Here is a 26,516-nt window from a genome sequence, read left to right as displayed (position 1 = left end):
AAGATAAAGGATTAACGAATAGGATGATCTTGGCTGGATAAGCAATGAGAAACTTGCCAGTGCTTTGTGCTGGTGAACTGCATGGTTAAACTCTAGCAGTAATCCTATGCAGATTTGGAGGTTGTAAGTCTTGGCTCTTGATAATTTGTGCCTAAACAATTTAGACTTGGGTAAGTGGGGTGTGTCGGTATGGCATTCCATATGAGGCAATCAGCGACTACCTATATGGATTTCTCAGTAGCTTGTTTTGGAGATTCTTAAGCATGTTAATGGTTTTCTGCACATGTCAGACAACTGGCTGACCAAAACAAAATCTAATAATACAAGGGAGTGTCTGGAGCAGGGTTCCTTGTGATTTCCCCCCCCCCCCCCATTTTGTATGGAATAAATGATCCGAGTTTTGGGCAGCCCAACTTTCATTATTTCTGAAATCTCTGCTCAAAGAAGTAACTAAAATCAGCTGCACAAACTCCTGACTTTTGTTTATTTGTTGCAGCAGTGGAATGTACAATTTTTGCCAGTTTTCCAATTGCCAAAGGCTGCAAACTTTAGGTCTACCATATTCTGAGTTCAGGAAATATCAGTTGGAAGCTAACTGCTGCGAGCTCTAGAAATCGAGTCGAGCTCAAGCCCCAGTGTCCAGTGAAAGGGGCAGTCTGATTGTGGAGGAAAGTTGTTGCAGTGCTATGGTAAAACAGATACGTTTACGGCTAAGATTTATTTGGTAATTATTTCACTTTTTAGATGTTAATTTCCACTGTTGCTAAGGTATGAAGAGGTCTGCTAAAACCACTTTCAAAACATGTTTTGCGCTATTTCATTAGTTGGCTTTATGTTACTTGCTGGTTGCTGTAGGTTTCTTACCAGTCCTATTGAGGGCATTCAGCATCAACTTAGCTATGTTGTGAAATAAAAAAAGAAAATGCTGGAAATACTCAACCGATCAGGCAGCATCTGTGGAGTGAGGAAACCGAGTTAGCATTTCAGTTCGATGACCTTTCATCAGAACTGCCTGACTTGCTAAGTGTTTACAGCATTTTCTGTTTTTATTTCAGATTTCCAGCATCTGCAGTATTTTGCTTTTGTTTTAGTGATGATGTGTTGTGAATTGTTTTTATCAATGTGATTGAATATGATACTTGAGCCAGTCCAGATTTTGAGAGTGGCACTTTGCATGGCTCTGGCTCTGCAGATGCATGATATTTGCAAGACTTCTAATTACAGAGACAATACCTACTTCAAATGCTGTCCTCAAAGTCTTTTTAGATGGAGTGAATTTTGGCACAGTGTTGTGATTTTTTTTCCTTATGAAAGTGCAGACTAATCATTTCCACATCCATCTTCCAAGAAAATCTATCAATGGCTTGCTTTAAAGGACTGCATACTTGTAAATGATGACTAGTATAGTTATCAAAAATTCCTGAACACTTAACATAGATGAATCTGCATTTAACAGTGAAAGCTGGGGCTACATGACCAAATTTGATTTGCTTCATTTCAGTTCAGCGGTTTATCAGTGAAGACCGGCTCCCTCACCTGCTGTTCTATGGGCCGCCAGGAACTGGAAAAACATCGACTATTTTGGCCAGTGCGAAAATGCTCTATAAGGACAAAGAGTTAAACTCGATGGTTTTAGAGGTAACAACTGAACTTTGAATCCTTAAATACTATAGCATGGCATTACACCATAACAGAGGGATGCAGTTTTAATTTCCCCCGTGCTGCTCATTTCAGCAGCACTTAATGCAGGGACACATTTAATGACATTCCATTTAGGGGGGATGGAGTGTGAAGAAGTAAAGTTGTCTCGGGGCCATTATCGTGGGCTCCCAGTGCCCACCTTACAGCCGCATTGGTGAGGCCTGGGAGCAGGTTGCTTGCTTGCCCTTTTGATCACGTCACCCAGGAGATCTGGGGCAATCAGAAGGGTTAGCAGTCCTTAACTAAAAAGAAAACCCTATGTGTGGTAATTGTAATTGATGTTGAAACAAATTAAAACTGTATGTATGGTATGGTGTTGCATTTTGCTGGAAGTTTATAATTTTGGCTTTAATTTCAGATGAAATGTTCTTCCTTAGAAAGATTATACTCTACATCAATGCAGACCTAGTTTATCCTTAAATAAAGGGCCAGGTTTACAGGAATAGTTTACAAAATATGACTTTTGAAATTAAAATTTGAAAATAAAGTTAATATGAATTAAATGGGTAAAGTAATTAATTAATCTGGGAAGCATTGGGGATATTACAATTGGCCTAAGCTTGTGTGGTGGGAGGGTAATAATCAACCAGAGTTTCCTTCTTGTCTACTACCCTTTTTACCCCTGCTGAAAAGTAGACTTTGGGTGAGAACCGGTTTGGACTCCGCTGTGATATTCTTAATGATCCAATAACTTGCCAAATCTTAATGATCCAATAACTTGCCAACACACACCAACCAGACTCGCGTATGAAAAATAGCCTTTTAGGCAAGGTATTGGAGGGGTGCCAAATACTTGTAAAACACAGCGTGAGCTAGTACCTTCAAGAAGAGTTAAACATTTTGGCAGTGGGGGAGGGAAATGTACCTGACTTGTACATTTAAATAGGTAGTCGTAAAAGTATTTTTAGTGCAGTTTTTAAAAGACAAGTGATCATGGTTCTGTAGATAGGATTTTAATAATTAAAGTAAGACCTAGGTTAAAAGGGATACTGGATTTTAAACTATATCTTTTTTAACATCATGGATAATCTTATCAGTAGAAACAATCCTATTTATCTGATATACGTTTTCAAACCCCAGTGTGTGAAATTTTCATTGGCCCAGAAATTCGGGTCTCCACGTGCGAGTACGCACTGGGTACTCATGCGTAGGCCCAACGAAAGTGCCGGTTTCGTGCATGCGCGGGAAACCGGAACTTCCGTTCCCTTGAAAGAAGGGGTTCAGAGGTGGAACGCATGCGCCGGAGAGGCAGCGCGTGCGCATTGAACTTAAGTTTTTTTTCCAGGTTTTTCCGGGAGGGTAAGTCTCCAGGAGTTACACGTGTAAAAAGCAGGCGTAAGGCCTGCTTTTTAACAAGGTAAGTGGTGAATTAATTAAAATTAAAACATTTTTTCCACAGGTTTATTATTTTTAAATACTTTAAAGAAAGGTACGTTTATTTTTAGCCCCGTTAGAAAATGTAATTAATTTTTTCAAAAATTTAAATTATTCTTTAAAATAGTTATTTTATATAATTTATAGTTATTTTTAAAATGTGATTTAAAAAAAAAATTTATTTGACGTTTTAGTGATGTTTTGGGGCTTATAGTATTTATGGTTTTGACAGCTCTTCCTGTCAATTTTATGAATGAAGCATTCCCTGCTACCATTGGCTCTCCATGGCCCACATGATCCCAGGGGACGCTTCGAACTAACTGCGCCCCTGGGATACGCAAGCACTGCGCGCTGGCAGTTGAAGCAGGCCCAGGATCAGAATCCCACGGGGGCCCACAGCTCAATGGCCGGCGCGCTAGGTAAGTGCAGGTCGGAGGCTTGCACCCGCGGGAAGCCTCCGACCCGAATTTCTGGGCCATTATCTCTTTAATTATATTAACTGCTCATACACTTAACCACAGATCCTGGTTCTGTTCCAAATACAAATTGAATCCAAATACATTTAGAGCTCTTTCAAGGCTGATTATTTTGAGCAGGTCCAAAATTGGTGCAGAAAATAATTACTTTCGAAACTTAATCTCATGAATAAATCCAAGTTGAGATAACCTGTATGATACTGTGTAGTTCATAACATTCTAGCAAGCCAGTATAGCCAAGAAGCACATTGATGAAAACACCTCTGACTGCTTAAGCCACAGAAATAAGCACCTATATATGGATTAAGCACTAATACCTAATCTAGTGGTAATGGATATAGTTGGTGCAAGTACTGTCCCTAATACGACCATTTGTGGGGGCAGCACCAGTGAATTCTGCAGTAGAAATGTGTAATATTTCCTTCAGTTCAATAGAAAATCAGTGTTACTATGTTGTCACTAAGCATATCTAGCATACTGGTGTTTTGTTATGGGAGAAATTTTAATGTGCTGATATGCTGCTTGTGTGCAACTGAAATTGCTTCCAATGACAAGTCACAAATATTTGTGCCTGCAGAGAAAATTTTGAGCTATACAACGTTGCAATCAGTGGGTGTTTTTCACAGTTCAGAAGTTTCCTATTCCACCCTTCCACTTTACTGCTCTTTTAGTGATAACAGTGGCCCAGGTGCAGTGATTTAGTTAAGTTGAGTTGCAACAGTAATAATGAAAATTGGGAGACTATGGCCAGAATTTTGATTTTGTCGGGGGTGGGGGGTGGGGGGGGGAACCCGATTTTACCAGCAGGGCCTAATTTGAATGTCAAGCCACCGTTTCCCATCTGCAACCAGCCAGCTTGAGAGGCTGGCTGGCTGGCTGCGAGCAGGTAGGCCTCAGTTGCAAGGGGTTGGCGTGAGGAGAGTCGGAATTGGCGTGGGGTGGGGGTCGTCAATCTGATGGGGGGAGAGAGGATCGGCGGGGGTCGGCAATCTGGGGGGGCGGGCGGAAAGAGGATCGCCGCGGGGGTGGGTTGGGGTGTTGGCCGGGGACCAGAGGATCGGGGCCGGCCTCGGCATCATCGTTTGGGGGGGGGGGGGGTGGAGGGGCGAGGCATGGGAATGTGATCGGAGGCCTCATTGGGGGGCTGGGGGGGGGGGGGGGGTCAGGACCCTGGATCAAGGAGGTAGGTATAAAGCCACTTACCTCCTGGATGCAGCAGTCCCGCTTCTGTTTAACTGCTGGGTTTCACAAATTGTGTGAAACCTGTCCACTGGCAGGTAAATTTAAAATGGAGGGGAAAATAGAGGCTTCCAGCCTCATTACAATTTTTAAATTGAGGTAACGCCCATTGGCAGCGGGTTGACTGCCTGCCCCAGTCCCGCCTCCGGCAAAACTGGAAGTGGGCAGTTTGGCGGTGGGATCAGGTCAGGGTTCACATTTTTAACACTTCAACTGCCCCCACGCTCCAAACCCAGCCATTTTTTGATGGGAAAATTCCAGCCTTAGTGTTTCTTTGATAATGGAATAATGATCTAAAAATGGCACTGATTTTTTTGGGGGGACACTTAATTTATCAACAAAATCTATTGTGTCTTACCAACATCAAGGTTGCTTAAGAAGTAGTGTGTACTTTAATAAATATCGGCATGCCAATTAAAAGGGTTACTCTTTATTTATCATGAGGCCATTTCAGACTGTTAACATTATTGATTTTTTTCTGCAGCTGAATGCCTCTGATGACCGTGGTATTGACACAGTGCGCGGACCTATACTGAACTTTGCCAGTACCAGGACCATTTTCAAGTAAGTATTATTTTGTTTTCAGTTCATAAAGAAAAGTTTATTTACAAACAGTGTTGCATCAGGTACAAAATGCTGTACAGGGATGATGACCCTAATATTGTTAAGTGTACTGAAAGGAACAGCAAGTAACTTTGCATCACAGCCATTGTCATACTCTCCTTACCTCCTGAAGGTTGTGACTGGGGTATTGTGTCAGTGGCCCAATGGTATATATGCTTTAGTGGGCATTCTTCACGTGTAAGCTTGGACACTCGGGGCTGGATTTTCTCTGCAGTGTTGGGATAGTGGCGGGACAGCGGTTTGCCGGGTTCCGATCCGGCTGCAGCCGCTCTGTCAAAGGGATTTTCCCTTGCTTGGCCTTGTTAAGCCCGCCCTGCGGGCTTCCCAGCCAATTAACAGGAAGCGGGTCTGATGATGTCATTTGATGACGTGTCATCAGCTGGTTTCCTTAAAGGGACCACGGCCACATTGAGTTTGACAGTTGTTCTGTCAGTGTTTGACAGCATTGAGGTGCTGCAAACACTGACGAGCACTGCACAAAGGTGGACGATTGCACCCAGGCTTATGGAGGGAGTCACAGCACGCAGGGAGGTTCTCTTCCCTTCCATGGGTGGAAGAGGCCTCCCCAGGACACCAACGCAGCCTGGTTGCAAATTGCACAGGAGGGCAAAAGCAGGGATGTCGTCTGGAGTCCCTGGCTGCAGTGGCGCCAACCTTTCAATGATCTCTGTGGATCACGAAACGTCACTGCAAAGCCACACTCAAACTCACCCTGCTGTGCCACTCAATACATCCCCATCACTCTGCCTTCCCTACCCTTCTCCTGCACACCTTACTCACACCAACTTACCTTGCACCTCCACCCAACCCTCTCTATCTACATTATCACTTCCCCATCTCACTAGCCACCCCTCACACTCACCCTCATCCTACTGCAGGCATACCAACTAACAACACACAAGGGTAGGCACTTGAGAGGTTTAGCCAATAGCCATGTGAAGTTTCTGGTAATGTGTTGTCATACAGTGAAATCTATATTTTCAACACTGCTCCTTATTGGACAGATCTGTGCGCACCTTGAGAAGTGTCTTACTGAGTTCCAATGAATGTTGAGACATAACTCCCCCCTGCCGCTATAGTGATGAGTGTGTATAGAATGGCTTGGACATTAAAGGGATGCTTCACGGTGCTGGCGTGAGATGGTGTCAACCTGGCGCATCATGTGGCAGCCAGAGTTTACAGCATCAAGTGAAGTAAATCTGGCCATGGTGATGCCATCGCTGGCCTCCCGGGCAGCAATGTTGTCAGGGGCTGATGTCCTGTGCAGCATCAGGTGATGGCGAAGAAGGTTGGTGGTGTTGTTGGTGCTGCTGGTGTGCCCGGTGATGTTGGTGTTGGGGCTGAGCATGGAAGGAATCAGAGGAGCATGGAAGGAATCAGAGGAGCACGGTGAAATAGTTTCTAGGGCACCGATGTTGCAGCTGCAGGTGAGATGAAAGAAGCGATCTGTCAGTAGTGAGAGAGGTGGCACTGTACATACAGTTGGCTCAAAACATTTGCAAGCTAAAGAAATCTCTACATGTCTTACAAATGAAGTAACCAACAGTTTCTGCGCTCTGAAACTGACCATCTGCAACATGGCATCCTTTACACCACTTCTGCAGCTCTCAGCTTATCAGATACATCAGAGTAGACTCAACTCACACCAGGGTGAGCAGGCGTGTTCCCCGAGCAGCTGGTAACCCATGGGGGAGCACGTAAAATTGGAAGGAAGCCTCAAAATACCATTAAATTGGATGTTAACAAGCCATTTAATGATCTCAATTGTCTCCCCCGCCGCTTGGTGTTTGGTCAGTTCTCTGCTGACAGACTCGACACCTGGGAGACTCGCGTGGAGGCGGGTTGACAGCGGGTTTCTTACTCAGTCTTTGCTATTTTGACAGCGGGCCCGCCTCCAAACTTGCCCTCTGAGCGCCAGCAAAATCAAGCCCTCGGTGTTAGTATTGACTGGTTATTCGCTTATGGGGTCCTCATAACTACTGAATCCTGCCCTTAGTGTGCTTCCAGTCGAGGCCACTGACCAACTATTCGAAGCAGGATCCCTGATAAATATACTTTATCCTTGATGGTAATTAAAGTGCCCCATACCACAGTCCCATCTGAATTTGGTAAATCAGCATAGTTTAGGGATCAAAATCTGGGACCTTTCTGTTCCGAATGACTCAGTATCACACCATGTGTTGCATTCATTCACTGAGCAACTGAAGGATCTCCACCAGGAGTTGTATTCATGCAAAGTGGGCATTTGGTGCCTGATAGTTTGCTTTTCTTATCATGACTGCAATATCACTTAGACACAGAGTTAGAGTTTCAGCTGGTTAGGTTACAGTTCAATTTTCTGATAAAATTCATTTGCACAATCACAACCATAAAATCTTCCATGAACCAGCGCAATCGGGTAGCGTAATAGAACGTAATTGTTTAATTTTTTTTCTTTCCGTTAAAAGTATTTATTGATGTATGTAAGAGTGGTATCCTGCTGCAGTTTTATTCACACAGCTGAAATGGGTTCATCACCAAAAATAAGCCTTTTTAATAAGAGTGGTCAGTCCTCTGACTGTGAGTAATCTGATGTAAAATCACTGAAAATTACTTTTTCAAAAAAAACTATACTGAACCATCAACTAGTTTTATTGGTGCACACTAGTCAGTTTCTTAGTAAATTAAATATTTGTTGATTTTAAAAAAAACCTTTAAAACGTGCCTACTACTACCTGTGAATGAGCGTGATTTGAAGAGCCTTCCCTAACCAATAGAATCTCGCAATGTTGACCTTGAAGCGTGGTCAGTTGTGTGGGCAGGGCCTGATCTGGGCGAATTAAATCTTAAACCAGTGGAAAACACGAAGTAAGGTTTTGGGTGTAACTTACTTTATATTTGTTTACGGGATGTGGGTGTCGCTGGCAAAGCCAGCATTTATTGCCCATCCCTAATTGCCCTTGAGAAGGTGGTGGTGAGCCACCTTCTTGAACCGCTGCAGTCCGTGTGGTGAAGGTACTCCCACACTGCTGTTAGGGAGGGAGTTCCAGGATTTTGACCCAGCGACGATGAAGGATCGGCGATATACTTCTAAGTCAGGATGATGTGTGACTTGGAGGGGAACTTGGAGGTGGTGGCGTTCCCATTCGCCTGCTGCTCTTGTCCTTCTAGGTGGGAGAGGTCATGGGTTTGGGAGGTACTGCCGAAGAATCCTTGGTGAGTTGCTGCAGTGCATCTTGTAGATGGTACACACTGCAGCCATGGTATGCCGGTGGTGGAGGGAGTAAATGTTTAAGGTGGTAGAGGGGGTGCCAATCAAGCGGGCTTGGATAAGCTGAACGGGGAAAAGCTGTTCCCACTAGTTGATGGTACAAGGACTAGGGGACACAGATTTAAGGTTTTGGGCTCCTTGATGCAACACTCTGGTCAAAAGCTGCCTTGATGTCAGGGCAGTCACTCTCACCTCACCTCTGGAATTCAGCTCCTTTGTCCATGTTTGGACCAAGACTGTAATGAGGTTGGGAACCGAGTAGTCTTGGCGGAACCCAAACTGGGCATCAGTAAGCAGGTTATTGGTGAGTAAATGCCGCTTGATAGCACTGTCGATGACACCTTCCATCACTTTGCTGATGATTGAGAATAGACTGATGGGGCGGTAATTGGCCGTATTGGATGTGTCCTGCTTTTTGTGGACAGGACATAGCTGGGCAGTTTTCTACATTGTCGGATAGATGCCAGTGTTGTAGCTGTACTGGAGCAGCTTGGCTAGAGGCGCGGCTAGTTCTGGAGCACAAGTCTTCAGCACGATAGCCGGGATGTTATCGGGCCCACAGACTTTGCTGTATCCAGTGCGCTCAGCTGCTTCTTGATATCACATGGAGTGAATCGAATTGGCTGAAGACTGGCTCTACAAGTATGTAAAAAGAAAAAGATTAGTGAAAACAAATGTAGATCCCTTACAGTCAGAAACGGGAGAATTTATAATGGGGAACAAGGAAATGGCAGAGCAATTAAACAAATACTTTGGTTCTGTCTTCACAGAAGAGGACACAAATAACTTCCCAGAAACCAGGAACCAATGGTCTAGTGAGAAGGAGGCATTGAAGGAAATTAGTATTAGTAAAAAAAATAGTGCTGGAGAAATTAATGGGACTGAAAGCCGATAAATCCCCAGGGCCTGATAATCTGCATCCCAGAGTATTAAAAGAGGTAGCCATGGAAATAGTGGATGCATTGGTTGTCATCTTCCAAAATTCTATAGATTATGGAACAGTTCCTGCAGATTGGAGGGTGGCAAATATAACCCCACTATTTAAAAAAGGAGGTAGAGAGAAAACCAGGAACTACAGACCGGTTAGCCTAACATCAGTAGTAGGGATAATGCTGGAATCTATTATAAAGGATGTGATAACAGGACATTTAGAAAATATCAACGGGATTAGACAAAGTAAACATGGATTTATGAAAGGGAAATCGTGTTTGACAAACCTACTGAGCTTTTTGAGGATGTAACTGGTAGAATAGATAAGGGAGAACCAGTGGATGTGGTGTATTTGGATTTTCAGAAGGCCTTTGATAAAGTCCCACATAAGAGGTTAGTGTGCAAATTTAAAGCACATGGGATTGGGGGTAATATACTGGCATGGATTGAAAATTGGTTAACAGACAGGAAACAGAGTAGGAATAAATGGGTCTTTTTCGGGGTGGCAGGCGGTGACTAGTGGGGTACCGCAGGGATCAGGCCCCAGCTATTCACAATATATATCAATGATTTGGATGAGGGAACCAAATGTAATATTTCCAAGTTTGCTGACGACACGAAACTAGGTGGGATTGTGAATTGTGAGGAGGATGCAAAGAGGCTTCAAGGCGATTTAGACAAGTTGAGTAGGTGGGCAAATACATGGCAGTATAACGTGGATAAATGTGAAGTTATCCACTTCGGTAGGAAAAACAGAAAGGTAGAGTATTATTTAAATGGTGATTGATTGGGAAATGTTGATGTACAAAGGGACCTGGGTGTCCTTGTACACCAGTCACTGAAAGCAAACATGCAGGTGCAGCAAGCAGTTAGGAAGGCAAATTATATGCTGGCCTTCATTGCAAGAGGATTTGAGTACAGGCGCAAGGATGTCTTACTACAGTTATACAGGGCCTTGGTGAGACCACACCTGGAGTACTGTGTACAGTTTTGGTCTCCTTACCTAAGAAAGGATATACTTGCCATAGAGGGAGTGCAGCGAAGGTTCACCAGACTGATTCCTGGGATGGCAGGACTGTCATATGAGGAGAGATTGGGTCGACTAGGCCTGTATTCACTAGAGTTTAGAAGAATGAGAGGGGATCTCATTGAAACATATAAAATTCTGACATGGCTAGACAGACTCGATGCAGGGAGGATGTTTCCCCTGGCTGAGGGGTCTAGAACGAGGGGTCACAGTCTCAGGATACAGGGTAGGACATTTAGGACTGAGATGAGGAGAAATTTCCACTCAGACGGTGGTGAACCTGTGGAATTCTCTACCACAGAAGGCTGTGGAGGCCAAGTCACTGAATATATTCAAGAAGGAGATAAATAGATTTCTAGACACAAAAGGCATCAAGGGGAATGGGGAGAGAGCGGGAATATGGTATTGAGATAGAGGTCCAGCCATGATCGTGTTGAATGGCGGAGCAGGCTCAAAGGGCCGAATGGCTTACTCCTGCTCCTATTTTTCTATGTGATGGTGGGGACCTCAGGAGGAGGCCGATATGGATCATCCACTCGGCACTTCTGGCTGAAGATGGTTGCAAATGCTTCAGCCTTGTCTTTTGCACTCACGTGCTGGGCTCCACCATCATTTGAGGATGGGGATATTCATGGAGCCTCCTCCTCCCGTTACCTGTTTAATGGTCCACCATCATTCACAACTGGATGTGGCAGGACTGCAGAGCTTTGATCTGATCAATTGATTGTGGGATCGCTTAGCCCTGTCTATAGCATGCTGCTTCCGCTTTTTAGCATGCATGTAGTCCTGTGTTGCAGCTTCCCCAGGTTGGCACCTCATTTTTAGGTACGCCTGGTGCTGCTCCTGGCGTGCTTTTCTGCACTCCTTATTGAACGAGGGTTGGTCCCCTGGCTTGATGGTAATGGTAGAGTGAGGGATATACCGGGCCATGAGGTTACAGATTGTGGTGGAATACAATTCTGCTGCTGCTGATGGCCCACAGCACCTCCATGGATGCCGAGTTTCGAGCTGCTATATCTGTTCTGAATCTATCCCATTTAGCACGGTGGTAGTGCCACACAACACGATGGAGGGTGTCCTCAGTGTGAAGACAGGACTTCGTGTTCACAATGGCTGTGCGGTGGTCACTGCTACCAATATTGTCATGGACAGATGCATCTGCGACAGGTAGATTGGTGAGGACGAGGTCAAGTATGTTTTTCTCTCGTGTTGGTTCTCTCACTACCTGTCGCAGGCCCAGACTGGCAGCTAAGTCCTTCAGGACTCGGCCAGCTCGCTCAGTACCGAGCCACTCTTGGTGATGGACATTGAAGTCCCCCACCCAGAGTACATTCTGTGCCATTGCTAATCTCAGTGCTTCTTCCAAGTGGTGTTTAACATGGAGAAGTACTGATTCATCAGCTGAGGGAAGGCGGTAGGTGGTAATCAGCAGGAGGTTTCCTCGCCCATGCTTGACCTGAAGCCATGAGATTTCATAGGGTTCAGAGTCAATGTTGAGGACTCCCAGGGCCACTCCTTCCTGACTGTATACCACTGTGCTGCCACCCCTGGTGGGTCTGTCCTGCCGGTGGGACAGGACATACCCAGGGATGGTGATGGAGGAGTCTGGGGCATTGGCTGAAAGGTATGATTCTGTGAGTGACTATGTCAGGCTGTTGCTTGACTAGTCTGCGGGACAGCTCTCCCAATTTTGTTACAAGCCCCCAGATGTTGGTGAGGAGAACTTTGCAGGGTCGACTGGGCTGGGTGTGTCGTTGTCGTGTCCGTAGCCGGTGCTGAGATCGATGCCGGGTGGTCCGTCCGGTTTCATTCTTACTGTGTTTCGTAGCGGTTTTTGTTACAAATTCCCCGATCTTCTGCGCTGGTTCGGCCAATATCGCCCGGATTGCGCTGCTATTACTAGTGGAAACTGTACCCCAGGGAATTAATTTTGTTACAGCTATAGTTTCATAATGTACCAAATGATGAGAAATGTTTGCAACAGGTGTCCATTGAAATGCAACAAATTTTAAATACGGTAACTAATTGTAATGGGTCTGCTGTCAAGCACTTACGTAATTTTTCCCACAGCGTATAACCGATATGGTAGTTATGCAGCTAAAGATTTTAATTTATATTGAAATAGTTATTACTTGTCTTTGCCTGATCAATCATCGAGTCCTGACCTTTTTTCACCTGCTTCAGGCTGTTTATAAATTTATTAGAATAGACTGTACTCCTTAAAATGGGGGTGGGAGGGTGGGAAGACTTGGATCTTAGGGTTTCCTGGCTCATCTTGCTTTTGGATTTCTCCTTTTATGTGAATATTTTAAATGTATTGAGTTACATACTGATATACAAACTTCAATGACCAGCTGCCTGGCCTAGTGGGTAGTTACACTGCCTGGCATAGTACTGAGCCATACAGACCAGGTAGGCCCCAGGTTTCATCATCTGCTGTGAACACATATCAACCAGGGTAGCAATAGGGGTGTTCCAGTTGTACTTCATTCTCTTGGGCTTGGAAAGGAGGGACAATTGGTTAAGTTTCCCAATCCTGATCGACACCTTCTGATAAGTGCATATGTAGGGATGTTGAACAGGTGCCTGCTCAGATTTGAACAGAATGCTCATGCATTCTGTCTAGGCTCACATGAAGAATGGCCATTTCTTCACTAATTACGATTATTTATGCCTTCATTTTTGTAGTCCAGCAACTATTTATCAATGTATTATTTTAAGATGTCTGCTGTCTACTTTCTGTAGTTCCAGCAATTCCCTCTTGTGCGATTGACTACCCAGAATAATGATGTAGAGCTCATTAACTGAGTGTAATGAGTGGTATCACCCTTGAACCTTTCACAAGAAAAGATTCAATGATTTTTAATTTTTTTTTCAGAAAAGGCTTTAAGCTGGTTATCCTGGATGAGGCCGATGCCATGACTCAAGATGCTCAGAACGCTCTCAGAAGGGGTAAGAGCTGGTAGTATTAAATTTTAATGGAAAGGTTAGCCTGCTTCCTAGTTTTGTTTTGTTCTTTTATCTTGCATATGAGACGAGCACTATTGGTGCTATGGTGTATGTTTATATTTTCACCTGTTTGCCATAATGGCAGATACGCAAAGCAGTGCTTTAGTAACCCCAAAATAAACTAGCCAAAAGTGTTTGGTTTACAGCACAGGGGAGGGAATGAATTGAACAGGTGCATCACAGCACATCTCATTCTTTCTTTGATATTTATTTGTTTTATTATCTCACCACAACTCCTGGATATCACACACCAATCTCTGATGGTGTGGAGATGCCGGAGTTGGACTGGGGTGGACAAATGTAAGAAGTCACACAACACCAGGTTATAGCCCAACAGCTTTATTTGAAATCACAAGCTTTCGGAGCGCTGCTCCCTGATTGTAAGTGCAGGGAGGTAACCTGTTCCCAGGTCTCTACCTTTGCAGTTCATGAACTGGCGTTTGATGAATACAACAAAAAAATCGAAGGTGATTGCTTTTTTTTTTAATTTTCAGTTTGGTAGCCCTAGATTTTGCTTGTTTTCTTTCCTGGCAGCAACAATTTGCTGTGCTCATTCTGTGCCACACTGCCCCCAAGCTTCTTATTTTTAGCTACAAGTCTGGACGTTTAAAATGCAGAGGTGGGTCTTGGATGCTTTCAATTATACAGCATCCCTTCATGGACTACTCAAATAGAACTGAAATGATTGAAAATGTGCATAATACTGTTGTTTAGCATGCACTGAGTTTCTCTTTAATTAGCAGTGTATTTGCATTTAATCTTGTGAAAATTGACTTCAAAAGCGCTCTGATGATTGGGTGTTATATTTGTTGCATTTAAATAGCAACTTATTTTTAGAAGATGTTAAAGAATATTTTCTTTCAAGCATTTAAATGCGGTCAAAAAAGTTGTCTTGCCTACTGCATGTACTGTTTTCCACATTCCTAACTCAAAAATAATTCATTGTTTGTTATGCAGTTATTGAGAAATTTACAGAAAACACCAGGTTTTGCCTGATCTGTAACTACCTGTCAAAGATCATCCCTGCTTTACAGTCTCGATGTACTAGGTTCCGTTTTGGACCGCTGTCACCAGAACAGATGATTCCAAGATTGGAATTTGTCATCCAGGAAGAAAAGTGAGTCTCTTAATAGTACTGTGCCACATATAACTGTAGAAAATTAAGGGAGAAATTATACTGTCCAATGCACTATTTAATAATAGTTTCCCTCCTTTTCTGCAGTCAATTAATCAGTGAAATCTGTTATCTGGCAGAGACATGCAGCAAAAGACATTTTAGCAGAGATTATTTTTTTAATCTGTTGGGTTCACTTTTTTTTCGCTCTTTCCTTTTTTCCCCACTCTTGCTCTTCACCCAATTGCATTCAGTAGTAGCCGAGGTAGACTCCAATCTTCTGCAAAGTAGCACTTTTACATCCTCCCGATTTGTACAGTATCTGTAAGCTGAAAATCTTTTGTGCCCACTCCTGTGCTATTAATAAAAATGGAAATACCATTCCAGAAAGATCAAACAATACACCACCATTCCTGTTTACATATAATATGTTTTTTTGTAGCGTTTCAAGAATAAAATGTCTCCTGAAATTTAGCTACTTGGAAATCTAGCATCACTTCTAGTTTTTAGAGTGGAAGCAGAAGAGGGAGGGGGCGAGCTTTCAGCTAAAATGCCGCCCAGCTAATGTGTTACTGCAAACTGATTTATTTTTTTGTGAGAGTAATAATCGGTCTATGTGCTGCCCCTCAATTTGGTGTCACTGCAACTACATTATTCTTTGCTGAGAAGGCAGGTGTAACCTGCTCTTCAGAGCATCACTGTTGGAGACTTAAGCGGACCACGAGTAATCAGGCAACAGCAAGTGATTTTCCTTTCTGACTTCCCTTTCCTGTGTGGAGGTGCCCAGGCCTCCACTTAATGTGTTCCCAAAGCAGCATATCATTGATCAAGTTAGAAACAGTTGTATGAACCAAAATGGAGTTCACTGGACTTGAGGCGTAGGCTTTCATGGCTCAAATAATTGTATTTCAGTTAAAATACTAGAGTATTGTCGCATTCCATCTAATCAAGTATTCACTCTGTAAAATGTTGTCACGTGAGTACGACCGTCCTCCAGCATGAGCGTCATGACAAAAGGGAAATATTTTTAAAATTCTGTAACCAAGCCTCTTTTTCTTCGACAAAAGTTCTGTTTTGAGGAAAATTGGGGTTGATGGGAGTCTGTAACCTCACTGACTCCTGATCATTCACTCTTTTAAATATTAACAAACTGTCACTTAAATCATTTGTCTTCAGAGAATAAACTAGTACTTGTGATACCAGTAATGATTTCTAACAACCTACTCTCCACAATGTCTGGAGGAAAATAGATTTTATTAATACTGTAATCAAATTTGAAATATAATTGCATATCAGCACTTAATGATTTAGCTTCCTTTCATGTCCCATCCTTGAAGATTTATCTTTCAGGCATACAGACGTGGTTTTCTGGATCATAGAGCTCCATGTGACTCCTGTTGAAAAAGCTGGGACACTAACTCAACAGAAGCTGTGCTTCTGCAGGACAGGACTGGCCCCTTTTTGTTTATTTGCAGTGCGCCAGCTTCTGTCCTGACTCATAACTAACAAACTTGCGCAATGAGGTCAAACAAGTTCAAATGCCATCTCACAGTTGTCAGAGTTGAGAGACAAATACACAACTGCTGGATTTATAATAATTTCTCTTCTCCACTTCCCCCCCCCCCCCCCCAAAGTTACTTTGTCATCTTTGCTTATTGAATAGAATTAATTTCCAAATAACTTGGCTGGAATTTCATCCAAAACATATTGATTGTTGACTAGGCCTGGTCTTTAAACAGCAGAACCACAGCATAGAATCCTACAGCACAGAAGAAGGCCATTCGGCCTGTCATGCCAGTGCTGGCTCTGTGAAAGAGCTGTCCAATTTAGTCCCATACCCCAGCTTTTTCCCCATAACCCTGCAAATTAGTCCTCTTCAAGTACATGTCCAATTGTCTTTTAAAAGTTCCTGTGGAATCTGATTCCACCACCCTTTCAGGTAGTGCGTTCCAGATCTTAACAACCCTCTGTGTGAAGAAATTTCTTCTAATTTCCCCTCTAGTTCGTTTGCCAATTATTTTAAATCTATGACCTCTGGTTACTGACCCACTTGCCAGAGGAAACAGTTTCTCCCTATATGCTCTATCAAAACCCCTCATAATTTTGAATACCTCTATTAGGTATCGCCTTAACTTTCTCTGCTCTAAGAACAACAATCACAGCTTCTCCAATCCCTCCACATAACTGAACTCCCTCATCCCTGTATCATCATGGTAAACCTCCTCTGTACCCTCTCCAGGCCTTGACATCCTTCCTAAAGTGTGGTACCAGAATTATACACAATACTCCAGCTGAGGCCTAACCAGAGATTATACTGACTGACTGACTTCTTTGTTTTTGTATTCAGTGCCCCTATTACAAAGCCAAGTATCCCATACGCTTTCTTAATTGCCTTATCATCTTGCCCTGCCACCTTCGAAGATTTATGAATATGCACGCCCAGGTCCCTCTGTTCTTGCACCTCCCTCAAAATCGTACCATTTAGATTATACTGCCTCTCTCTGTTGTTTCTGCCAAAGTGCATCACTTCACACTTGCCTGCATTAAATTGGATCTGCCATGTGTCTCCCCATTTCACCAGTCTGTCTGTCCTCCTGAAGCCTGCAACTATCCTTCTCACTATTTACTATGTTGCCAAGTTTTTTAATCATCTGCAAACTTCAAAATTGTACTCACTATGCCCAAGTCCAGGTCATTTATATATAACAAGAAAGGCAATGGTCCTAATACCGACCTCTAGGGGACCCCACTGCATACCTCTCTCCAGTCAGAAAAATATCTGTTCACCACTACTCTCTGCCTCCTATCCCTTAGCCAATTTTGTACCCAAGTTACCACCGTCCCTTTAATACCATGTGCTTCTATTTTCCGAATAATTCTGTTATGAGGTATTTTATCAAATGCCTTTTGAAAGTCCATATACAACATCTACTGCACTACCTCCATCAACCCTCTCTGTTACTTCATCAAAGAACTCAATCAGGTTAGTCAGACGCTATTTGCCTCTAACAAATCCGTGCTAGCTGTCCCTTATTAACCCATGCTTCTCCAAGTGAGAATTAATTTTGTCCTTGACAGTGGTCTCTAGTAGTTTTCCCACCACTAACGTTAGACTGATTAGCTTGTAGTTACCAGGTTTATCCCTCTCTTTTTTGAACAGGGGTGTAACATTTGCAGTCCTCTGGCACCACTCCAATATCTAAAGAGGATTGGAAGATTGTGGTCAGCACCTCTGCAATTTGTACCCTTACTTCCCTCAGCAACCTAGAATATATCCCATCTGGACCGGGTGACTTACCCACTTTAAGTACTGCCAGCCTTTCTAGTACCTCCTCTTTATCTATTTTTATCTCATCCAGTATCCCAACAACTTCCTCGTTTACCGTAGCTTTGGCAATGTCCTATTTTAGTACCTCAGCCATGCCTTCTGCCTCCACCAATAGTTCTCCATTTTGGTCCCTAATTGGCCCCACCGCTCCTCTGACGACTCTTTTACTATTGATGTGCCTATAGAAGACCTTTGGATTCCCTTTTATGTAAGCCGCCATTCTATTCTCGACTGTCTCTTTGCTCCTCATATTTCCTTTTTCACTTCTCCTCTATACATTTTATATTCAGCCTGATTCTCCCATATTGTTGGAATTATCTAGAGATGTACTCTGGTAACACTCCTTCTCATGGACTTGGTAAGGGTTATCTGCCCAAAGAACATAGCACTTTATTCTAGCACCAGTTCTGATAAAAGGCCATTGACCTGAGACGTTAACTCTGTTTCTCTCTCCACAGATACCCGCTGATTTCTTTCTAGCATTTTCTGTTTTTTATTTCAGATTTCCAGCATCTGCAGTATTTTGCTTTTGTTTCAGCACTTTATTCTATCTTTGTTCCTCACTTTAGTCAGGCTTAGTCTAAGAAGTTACAAGAATACTAATGAAGAATACCTGGCTATAGCAGAATGTGTGATCCCAGAATTTAAAATTAACTTTTTTAACTAAGAATATCCCAGAATACATATCTTGCACCAGTGAGAGTAGCTATGTCACTGGTCATCTGTATTAAACATTTTGACCACAATGAACAGCTCCCAGAATTTTACACGGCAAATTTACTGATGAATTAATAATAGTTATTGTGAACGTGTCCTTACAGTGTCAACATAACTCCAGATGGACTGAAGGCCATTGTGACACTTTCCAATGGTGACATGCGTCGATCTTTGAATATTTTACAGGTCAGTGTTGTGCAGGAATTACAATTGTTGGCTTTTCCTTGATTACACTGAAACTAATCCAATTGTGTACCGAATCAAACAGAGCACAAATATGGCATATGATAAAGTGAGCGAGGATACGGTGTACACCTGCACTGGTCATCCACTAAAATCAGACATCGCAAACATCCTTGACTGGATGCTAAACAAAGACTTCACCACTGCATACAGGAGTATCCTTTGGAATTGAAACCAGAAGAGGTTACACTTAATATTGATGTTTGTACTAATATACAATTTATGTTGTGTTTTTGTTTAAACCTAATCATAGAATTATGTAGAAATTAAAATGTGGAAACAGATAATTCAGCCCAACCAGTCCATGTCGGTGTTTATCCTCCAAACGAACAAAGTCCAATATGCCCGCCGCATTCCCATATCCCCTTTTCTTTCAACCATATATCTAACCTATTCTTAAATGTTGACGTGACCTCTGCTTGAATCACTAACTCTGGTAGTGCATTCCACAGCCTCATAACCCTGTGTTTAAAAAAATAAAGTAAGTTTCTGTCCTAAATCTTACATTTAATCTTGTATCTGTTTCCCCTCATTCTCGACCTCGCAATCACTGGAAATAGTCTGTTTCTATCTACCCTGCCCCATTCCTTCATAATTTTAAACACCTCTATTAAATCACCCCTCAATCTCCTCTCTTCTAATGAAAAGAGCCCCAATTTCTCATCTTCATGTTTGTATTTCAAGGCAGCATCCCAGTTAATTTGTGCTGTACCCACTCTATTGTCTCAACATCCTTCCTATAGTGTCGAGCCCAAAACTGCACACTACTCCAACTGTGGTCTTACTAATGATTTATATATAGATTCACCATTATGTCTCAACTTTAATTAATCATGAATAGTTCTATTTTGGTGACTGAATATTTGAACAGTATTTAAAATAAATCCAATGGTGACTAGAACTTGTGGCCAATTAGTATACGTGGAAAGCCATACAGAAGCAAAACATAAGATTTTTGATATTCACTTAAGTCACACCTTAGACTAACTATAAACAGCATAGATGGAGATTGTGGAGAAATTGGAGGTTCATTTTTTGACCTCCTGACTGGAGCAGAATAAGTAACCAAGTGGCAAGGGAAGAAAAAATGAAAAATACATTTAAAATGTAACAAAATTGTCTTGAACTTTAAATATGCATTGTTCCCAGCAAAAACACAGCCACCATTGCAAAATCAAGGTACTAATGTATGGAACTTATTCCCTCACTGTATTGTACAAACTGTTTCTGTACAGTGCCTTCTCAAAATATGCATATGTAATGCATTGGGCAGGGGAGAAAATGTGATTAGAAAGTTTCAGCATGTATATAATGGACGAATGAAGATGTTGTGCGGTGGTTTTATTTATAATGAAAGTGGAAGTTTCCCGGACTATTGTGCTGTAGTTTTTTTTTATATACGTGAGATGGAAGGATATTTAGTTCAAGTAAAGAAGTTGGGGCTGAATTTGCGGTCGGAGGCTTCCAACCAGAAAAAAATCTACGAACTTACCTGATGGTCCCTGAGGTTTGGACACTTGCGCTCTTTGTTCTTGGGCCTCTAGGCGTAGGCCTGCATATCCCAGGGGCACAGGCAGTTCACAAGCGCCCCTGGGGTCACGTGGGCCGGCCCAAACAATCAAAGAAGGGGGATGACATTAAAAATAGATTTAACGTAACAAATAAATTAAAAAAATTACATTTAGAATTCATTAAAATACAATATAATTAAACATTTAAAACAAAAAAAATTTTTTTTTGAAAAATAAATTTACATAGAAACATAGAAGATAGGAGCAGGAGTAGGCCATTCGGCCCCTCGAGCCTGCTCCGCCATTCAATGAGATCATCCAAATTCAGTACCCTGTTCCTGCTTTCTCCCCATACCCCTTGATCCCTTTAGCCTTAAGAAATATATCCAACTCCTTCTTGAATATATTTAATGAATTGGCCTCTACTGCCTTCTTTGGCAGAGAATTCCACATTTACATATTTTAAATGGTCTAAAAATAAACTTGCCTTATTGTACGTGTTTTAATGTTTAAACCCGGAACTTGCGCGGCCCCTGCGGTCGAGTGCGCACCTCGTACGCGTCGCAAATTATGGCCCAGTATTTTTTTAATCCCTTAACGTTCTCTTCAGATATCATGGAATTAAAGACATTAAAAGGTTTAGCCCTGCATGACATTCTGACTGAGATTCATACTTTTGTACATAGAGGTAAGAGATGTACTGAAATGGAACCATTTGCTTTGTGGCATGTTGCAATTTTATTTACATTTTTTTCTTATAAAAATTATCAGTAGTAAATATTAAAGGTACACCACCATTGTCAAGAATTTGTTTATAACATCTCCTTTATATGAGAGATATTTTTGTATTTCTACAGATTGAAGAGCAACTCTCAAAGACTCAATTCCAATCTTGTATTCTAATGTGTCTCATTCTGGCCAAATGCTGTTAAACTGGGGATTAGTATCATTCCCATTTCTACATACCATAACATCTAAGCAGTGGTCAAAGATGAAGTCCTGGTGAGGGCAGTGTGACATTTTGAGTTGTCCTTTCCATTCTATTAGACTCTTGGAACAACTGTACAATGAGGAGACAAATGTTTTACTAGCTATAGTAGCAAAGTTAATTTGTTTTTTGAATTCAAAGAAAAGCTGTGCTGTACCTCTGAGAGTGGTGAGTTAAATCAATTAGCTCTGTTAAGTAAATTGCTGGGAAAATCTGATTACTTTCAATCCAAGTGTTTTGTGATGCTACATAGTGGTATGGTGTGTATTGCTAGCTTGGCTCAGTTGGTAGCACTCTTACCTCCGAGTTAGAAGGTCACACTGCAGGATTTGAGCACATAACATAGGTTATCATTTCAGTCCAGTACTTTGGAAGTGTATCTCCTCTTTTGGATAAGATGTTAAACTGAGGCCTCGTCTACCTTTTCAGGTGGACCCTTTGTATTTAAGAAAAAAATTCCCATGAGACTATTCAAAGTAGTGCAGGGAGTTCTCCCGGTGCCCTTTTTATTTCATGCTCAGGATGTGGGTGTTGCTGGCATAGCTGCCATTTATTGCCCATCCCTAGCACAACTCTGTGGCTTGCTAGCCATTTGAGAAGGCAGTTAAAGGTTACATATAGGCCAGACCAAGTAAGGATGGCAGGTTTCTTTCCCTAAAGGACATTAGTGAACCAGTTGGGTTTTTGAGAATCCAACAGCTTCATGGTCACGTTTTATTTCACCTCCAGATGTTTTAAAAACTGAATTCAAATTCTCAAACTGCCATGGTGGGATATGAACTTGTATTCTCTTGATTATTAGTCCAGTAACATAAGCACTAAACTACTGTACTCATTCTGACCACCACTAAAATGGATTAACTGTCATTTATCTCGTTTGCCCTTGATGGCGCAAATCAGCTGTCATGCTTGTCTATATAACAGTGGTGATTACTTCAACAAGTAATTTGTTGATTGTGAAGTTCTTTGCGACATCATAGAAACATAGAAAATAGGAGCAGGCCATTCGGCCCCTCGAGCCTGTTCCGCCATTTAATGAGATCATGACTGATCATCCAAATTCAGTACCCTGTCCCTGCTTTCTCCCCATATCCCTTAATCCCTTTAGCCTTAAGAAATATATCTAACTCCTTCTTGAATATATTTAATGAATTAGCCTCCACTGCCTTCTGTGGTAGAGAATTCCACAGGTTCACCACTCGCTGGGTGAAGAAATTCCTCCTCATCTCAGTCCTAAATGGCTTACCCGTTATCCTTAGACTGTGACCCCTGGTTCTGGACTCCCCCGCCATCGGGAACATCCTTCCTGCATCTAGTCTGTCCAGTCCTGTCAGAATTTTACAAGTTTCAATGAGATCCCCTCTCATTCTTCTAAACTCCAGCGAGTACAAGCCCAATCGACCCAATCTCTCCTCATATGTCATTCCTGCCATCCCAGGTATCAGTCTGGTGAATCTTCGCTGCACTCCCTCCATGGCAAGAACATCCTTCCTCAGATAAGGCGACCAAAACTGCACACACTACTCAAGGTGTGGTCTTGAGTATCATAAAGATATGAAAGGTGCTTTGTAAATGCAAGTTCTTACTGTATGGGTGGAACTACGTATAGATTGTTGACACTAAACTGACATTTTGCTACCAAGTTAATTTCCCACACATCCTGGTTTCTAATCTTTTTAAATGGAAATGCAGCTTAAAACTACATTGATATCATAAGATGTTAGTTTCTGGAGATTTTATGTAAACTATAAAATACAAGAAACGTCAGCCTTGGCTTTGCTGATAACTTCTATGAAATCGCATCCTATACTAATTATTCTTCCATTTTCTCCTCTCCTGAAGATTTACTTTCCAGCAGGATTGTTGTAAAGCAACCTGGACTTGGGAACCTTTAATGATTTGTTGTTTTTTCTTTTCCCTAGCCAAAGGGTTTTCAGTCCCATTTTAGTCCCTTACTGATGGTGTGGCTGACATCAATTAACTCTGCACATACCCTGGACCATTTTGCTTTATATTGCTCGCCAGCACACCAGGTGCATTTACCCAGTGAATGTAGTCATAATGCACTAATGAAATTTGACATTTAAAACTAGACTGGGCTGAATTTCCTGTTCCTGCACCTGGGGCTATTGGATTGTCTGAATACAGAAAAAGCAGGTGAGGAGAAACACACACCAATAAGGGAGCCTGTCTCATTTTCCATTAATTTAAATGGATGGAAAGTCAGGTGGGTTCCTTTATTGCTACACACTCCTCTCAGCCTGATTTCCCTATACATGCTGCACCCAAGCAAGCTAATGGCACAGGAACAGGGAAATCGACCTCACCATGCCTATGTATTGCTTGCACAACACAATTAATTCCATGATCTAATGTCGCAGTGTTTGTTTGTAATGAATATATTTCAATCAGTGGAGATTTCCCCAGCACCATACTTCTAAAGGAGGGCAAAAATAAGCTGATCTTTAATATTTTGTAAACCAACCTGTATACATTTGTTGAGCTCAAATATTACAAAAAGGTCTCCACTTCATCAATTATGTTGAAAAAAAGTCTAGTGCAGTAGTACAAATAGACATTTTTTCTTAAAAACTTGTAAACCTTATTCATTTATAAATAACTATTCTCGGTACCAATGATAAACACCCCATCTTAATTCTGCAGTTAAATACATGACTGTTAATTTTCCTGGGGGACACGCAGTGTTCATTTCCACAGGAAATTCAAAATCGTTTTATGCTCTGTCCCTGGAGTGCTTCTGCAGTCATCACAGTTCGGATATTTTTGTGGGCTCTGTTTCTGCGATTATGTGATAAAGTATTCAGTTCTGCAGTATCAGCAATGAGCTACCAGTGCTGGGCAGCAAGCAGACTTGAGAGTTGGAATTCTTTTGGTAGTATTTTCATCCGATCTGTTTAGGATAACCAACCTCAACTTGGACTTTGTTCTCCCTGCATCCCCCCCCCCCCCGTGCTAGTTTTGAAATAAAATATGGTATTTTTGGAGTATCTTTAACAAGGCAAGGACATGAGGCCCAATATACAGTAACCTGAAGGCTGTGGTTATTCTGTTTAAAAATTGGATCGAACTTTTTGTAACTAGATAATTTTTGATACACAATTCAGTAAAATGAATGTAAATACCACAGTAAGATGCAGAACACTGCTTAAATTATGCCAAAGCAATGGTGTAAGACACTTTAAAGATAATTTGGTCATGCAAATTAGGTCTGTAAGCAAGGATTTTTTGCATAAAGTGATTTTTGGTTGATTTTATTGAGGATTCAGGAAGAGTTGTTTCAGTCTGTCATGTAAACTGGGTGTTTCATATTGCTATAGATTAGTAAAGAGATGTTTGGGGAAATCTCATGGGTGCATTCAGTAAACAGTGTAGTTGATAGCTTTGTTACAGCTGTGTGCATTCAAATACTCAGCAGAGACCAGATCCTGAAACCAACACCATCTGCCCGGTGATGCTGGATGTTTTCTCGCTCTTGTCTCCCTGGAGACCATTGCTGTTTCCATAACAACAAGATGTTCTCTTGTAGGAGGAGCCACTTGGTGGCTTTTGAGAGTATGACCTAATAAGTTATTAAAGTGTGGCTCATGTAAATAAACACTAAGATTTGGCTTTAGAACATTTTGATTTGCATCAGCCTGGATCAATTGTCCTGCGTCAGGTTACTGCTAATGTCAATTTGCTTCAGGAATATACCGTTTTACCTCAAACCATTGTGTGCAACAGATTAACTTGTATGTAATAGAAACTTCACAATTAGATTCAGTAGTAAAGCTGAAACTGGGCACATTCAAACACTTTATAGTAGCTTGACTTCTCCTCCTGATCCTCCCACCCAGGTTTTGTGTATTAGGATTTCTCAATTTCATGTTTCACTTAAAATAAAACTTTAAATGTTCACTTATAATAGAAAAATGCACCATTTCCAAATCCTAAAAGTTGGCAGTATTAAGTATGTGAATCTGTCACCGTGATCCCTCACCTCCAGTCTCTGCCCCTCCTTTCCCCCTTCCCAAATCCGTGGCCGTGCTGGCAGATGCCTCGTTCCCACTCTCCAGTATGTGCCCCTCTACCTTCCTTAAGCCCCTCTACCTTCCTTAAGTCCCTCCTTAAAACTCAGCACTTTGACCAGGCCTTTAGTTACCTCCTAATTTCTCCTCCAGCCTTGTGATGTTTTTTCTACATTTAAAGGTGTTTTATAAATGTAAGCTGATACTGTTGCTTGTCCCCAGGGAAAATATAAATTTTCAATTGCAGAATCCTACTGTTAAGTGGATTTGCATAACTTAATAATTTTAATAAATGACTGAATTTCCTCTTGGTTATCTTTTCTATTTAATTTTTTTTAAATACCCTCTGTGCAAATGATGTCAGTAGTCTGCATGTACTTAAGTTCCTGCTGTGATAAAAGTGGAAGGTTGTACACATGCACACACATCTGGTAAGAACTGGTGAGCGAAGCCAAGTTATCAGCCTATGTCTTGACATTAAGCATTTTTGTTTACACAGCGAAGCAATTTATTTTTGGAAAACTGGTTTGTTTCTATCCCTTGATCCTGCTGCGGAGCACATACAATTGGCTATTAGGAGGTGCATTATACTAGTCAATGTGACTTACTCCCTTCACCTCCACCACCACCTTTATTTCCTTCTGTTTCATCCCTCCACATTGAGAATTCACTTTTTTTAAATCACAAGTACTGTCATGATTACATGTATGGTACTCCTGTTTTTCAGTTGATTTACCACCTTCAGTTCGCATTCATTTATTGATCAAGATGGCAGATATTGAGTAAGTGTTACTTCACCCTTTTCATTTAAATGGTAATCCTAGGATCTGCATATGAAATTGTAAAAAGTACATTTAGGTATGGAATAAAGCAGCAAAGCGTGAAATGGGAGAGTTGCTTCCATCAAAGGGGTATTTTATATAGCAGAATTCTACTAAAATTGTTTTAAAATATGGT

The 26,516-nt window shown here is 41.9% G+C and overlaps 1 protein-coding gene across 1 annotated transcript in view; it reads left to right on the top strand.

Annotated features, from left to right (window-relative positions):
- rfc5 (replication factor C (activator 1) 5) overlaps positions 1-26,516 on the top strand; it is a 66,127-nt gene that overhangs the window by 37,692 nt on the left and 1,919 nt on the right. Inside the window, exons 3-10 of the mRNA XM_085961783.1 lie at positions 1,502-1,638; positions 5,275-5,354; positions 13,500-13,573; positions 14,588-14,747; positions 18,894-18,975; positions 19,058-19,187; positions 21,154-21,231; positions 26,287-26,341. Coding sequence (XP_085817909.1) covers positions 1,502-1,638; positions 5,275-5,354; positions 13,500-13,573; positions 14,588-14,747; positions 18,894-18,975; positions 19,058-19,187; positions 21,154-21,231; positions 26,287-26,341 — 796 coding nt within the window. The remainder of the gene's footprint in view (positions 1-1,501; positions 1,639-5,274; positions 5,355-13,499; positions 13,574-14,587; positions 14,748-18,893; positions 18,976-19,057; positions 19,188-21,153; positions 21,232-26,286; positions 26,342-26,516) is intronic.

The sequence above is a fragment of the Somniosus microcephalus genome, chromosome 19, assembly GCF_052327205.1.
Source record: "Somniosus microcephalus isolate GS21.2 chromosome 19, FLI_Smic_1.0, whole genome shotgun sequence".
Classification (NCBI taxonomy): domain Eukaryota; kingdom Metazoa; phylum Chordata; class Chondrichthyes; order Squaliformes; family Somniosidae; genus Somniosus; species Somniosus microcephalus.
This window is presented reverse-complemented; position numbering and strand designations above follow the sequence as displayed.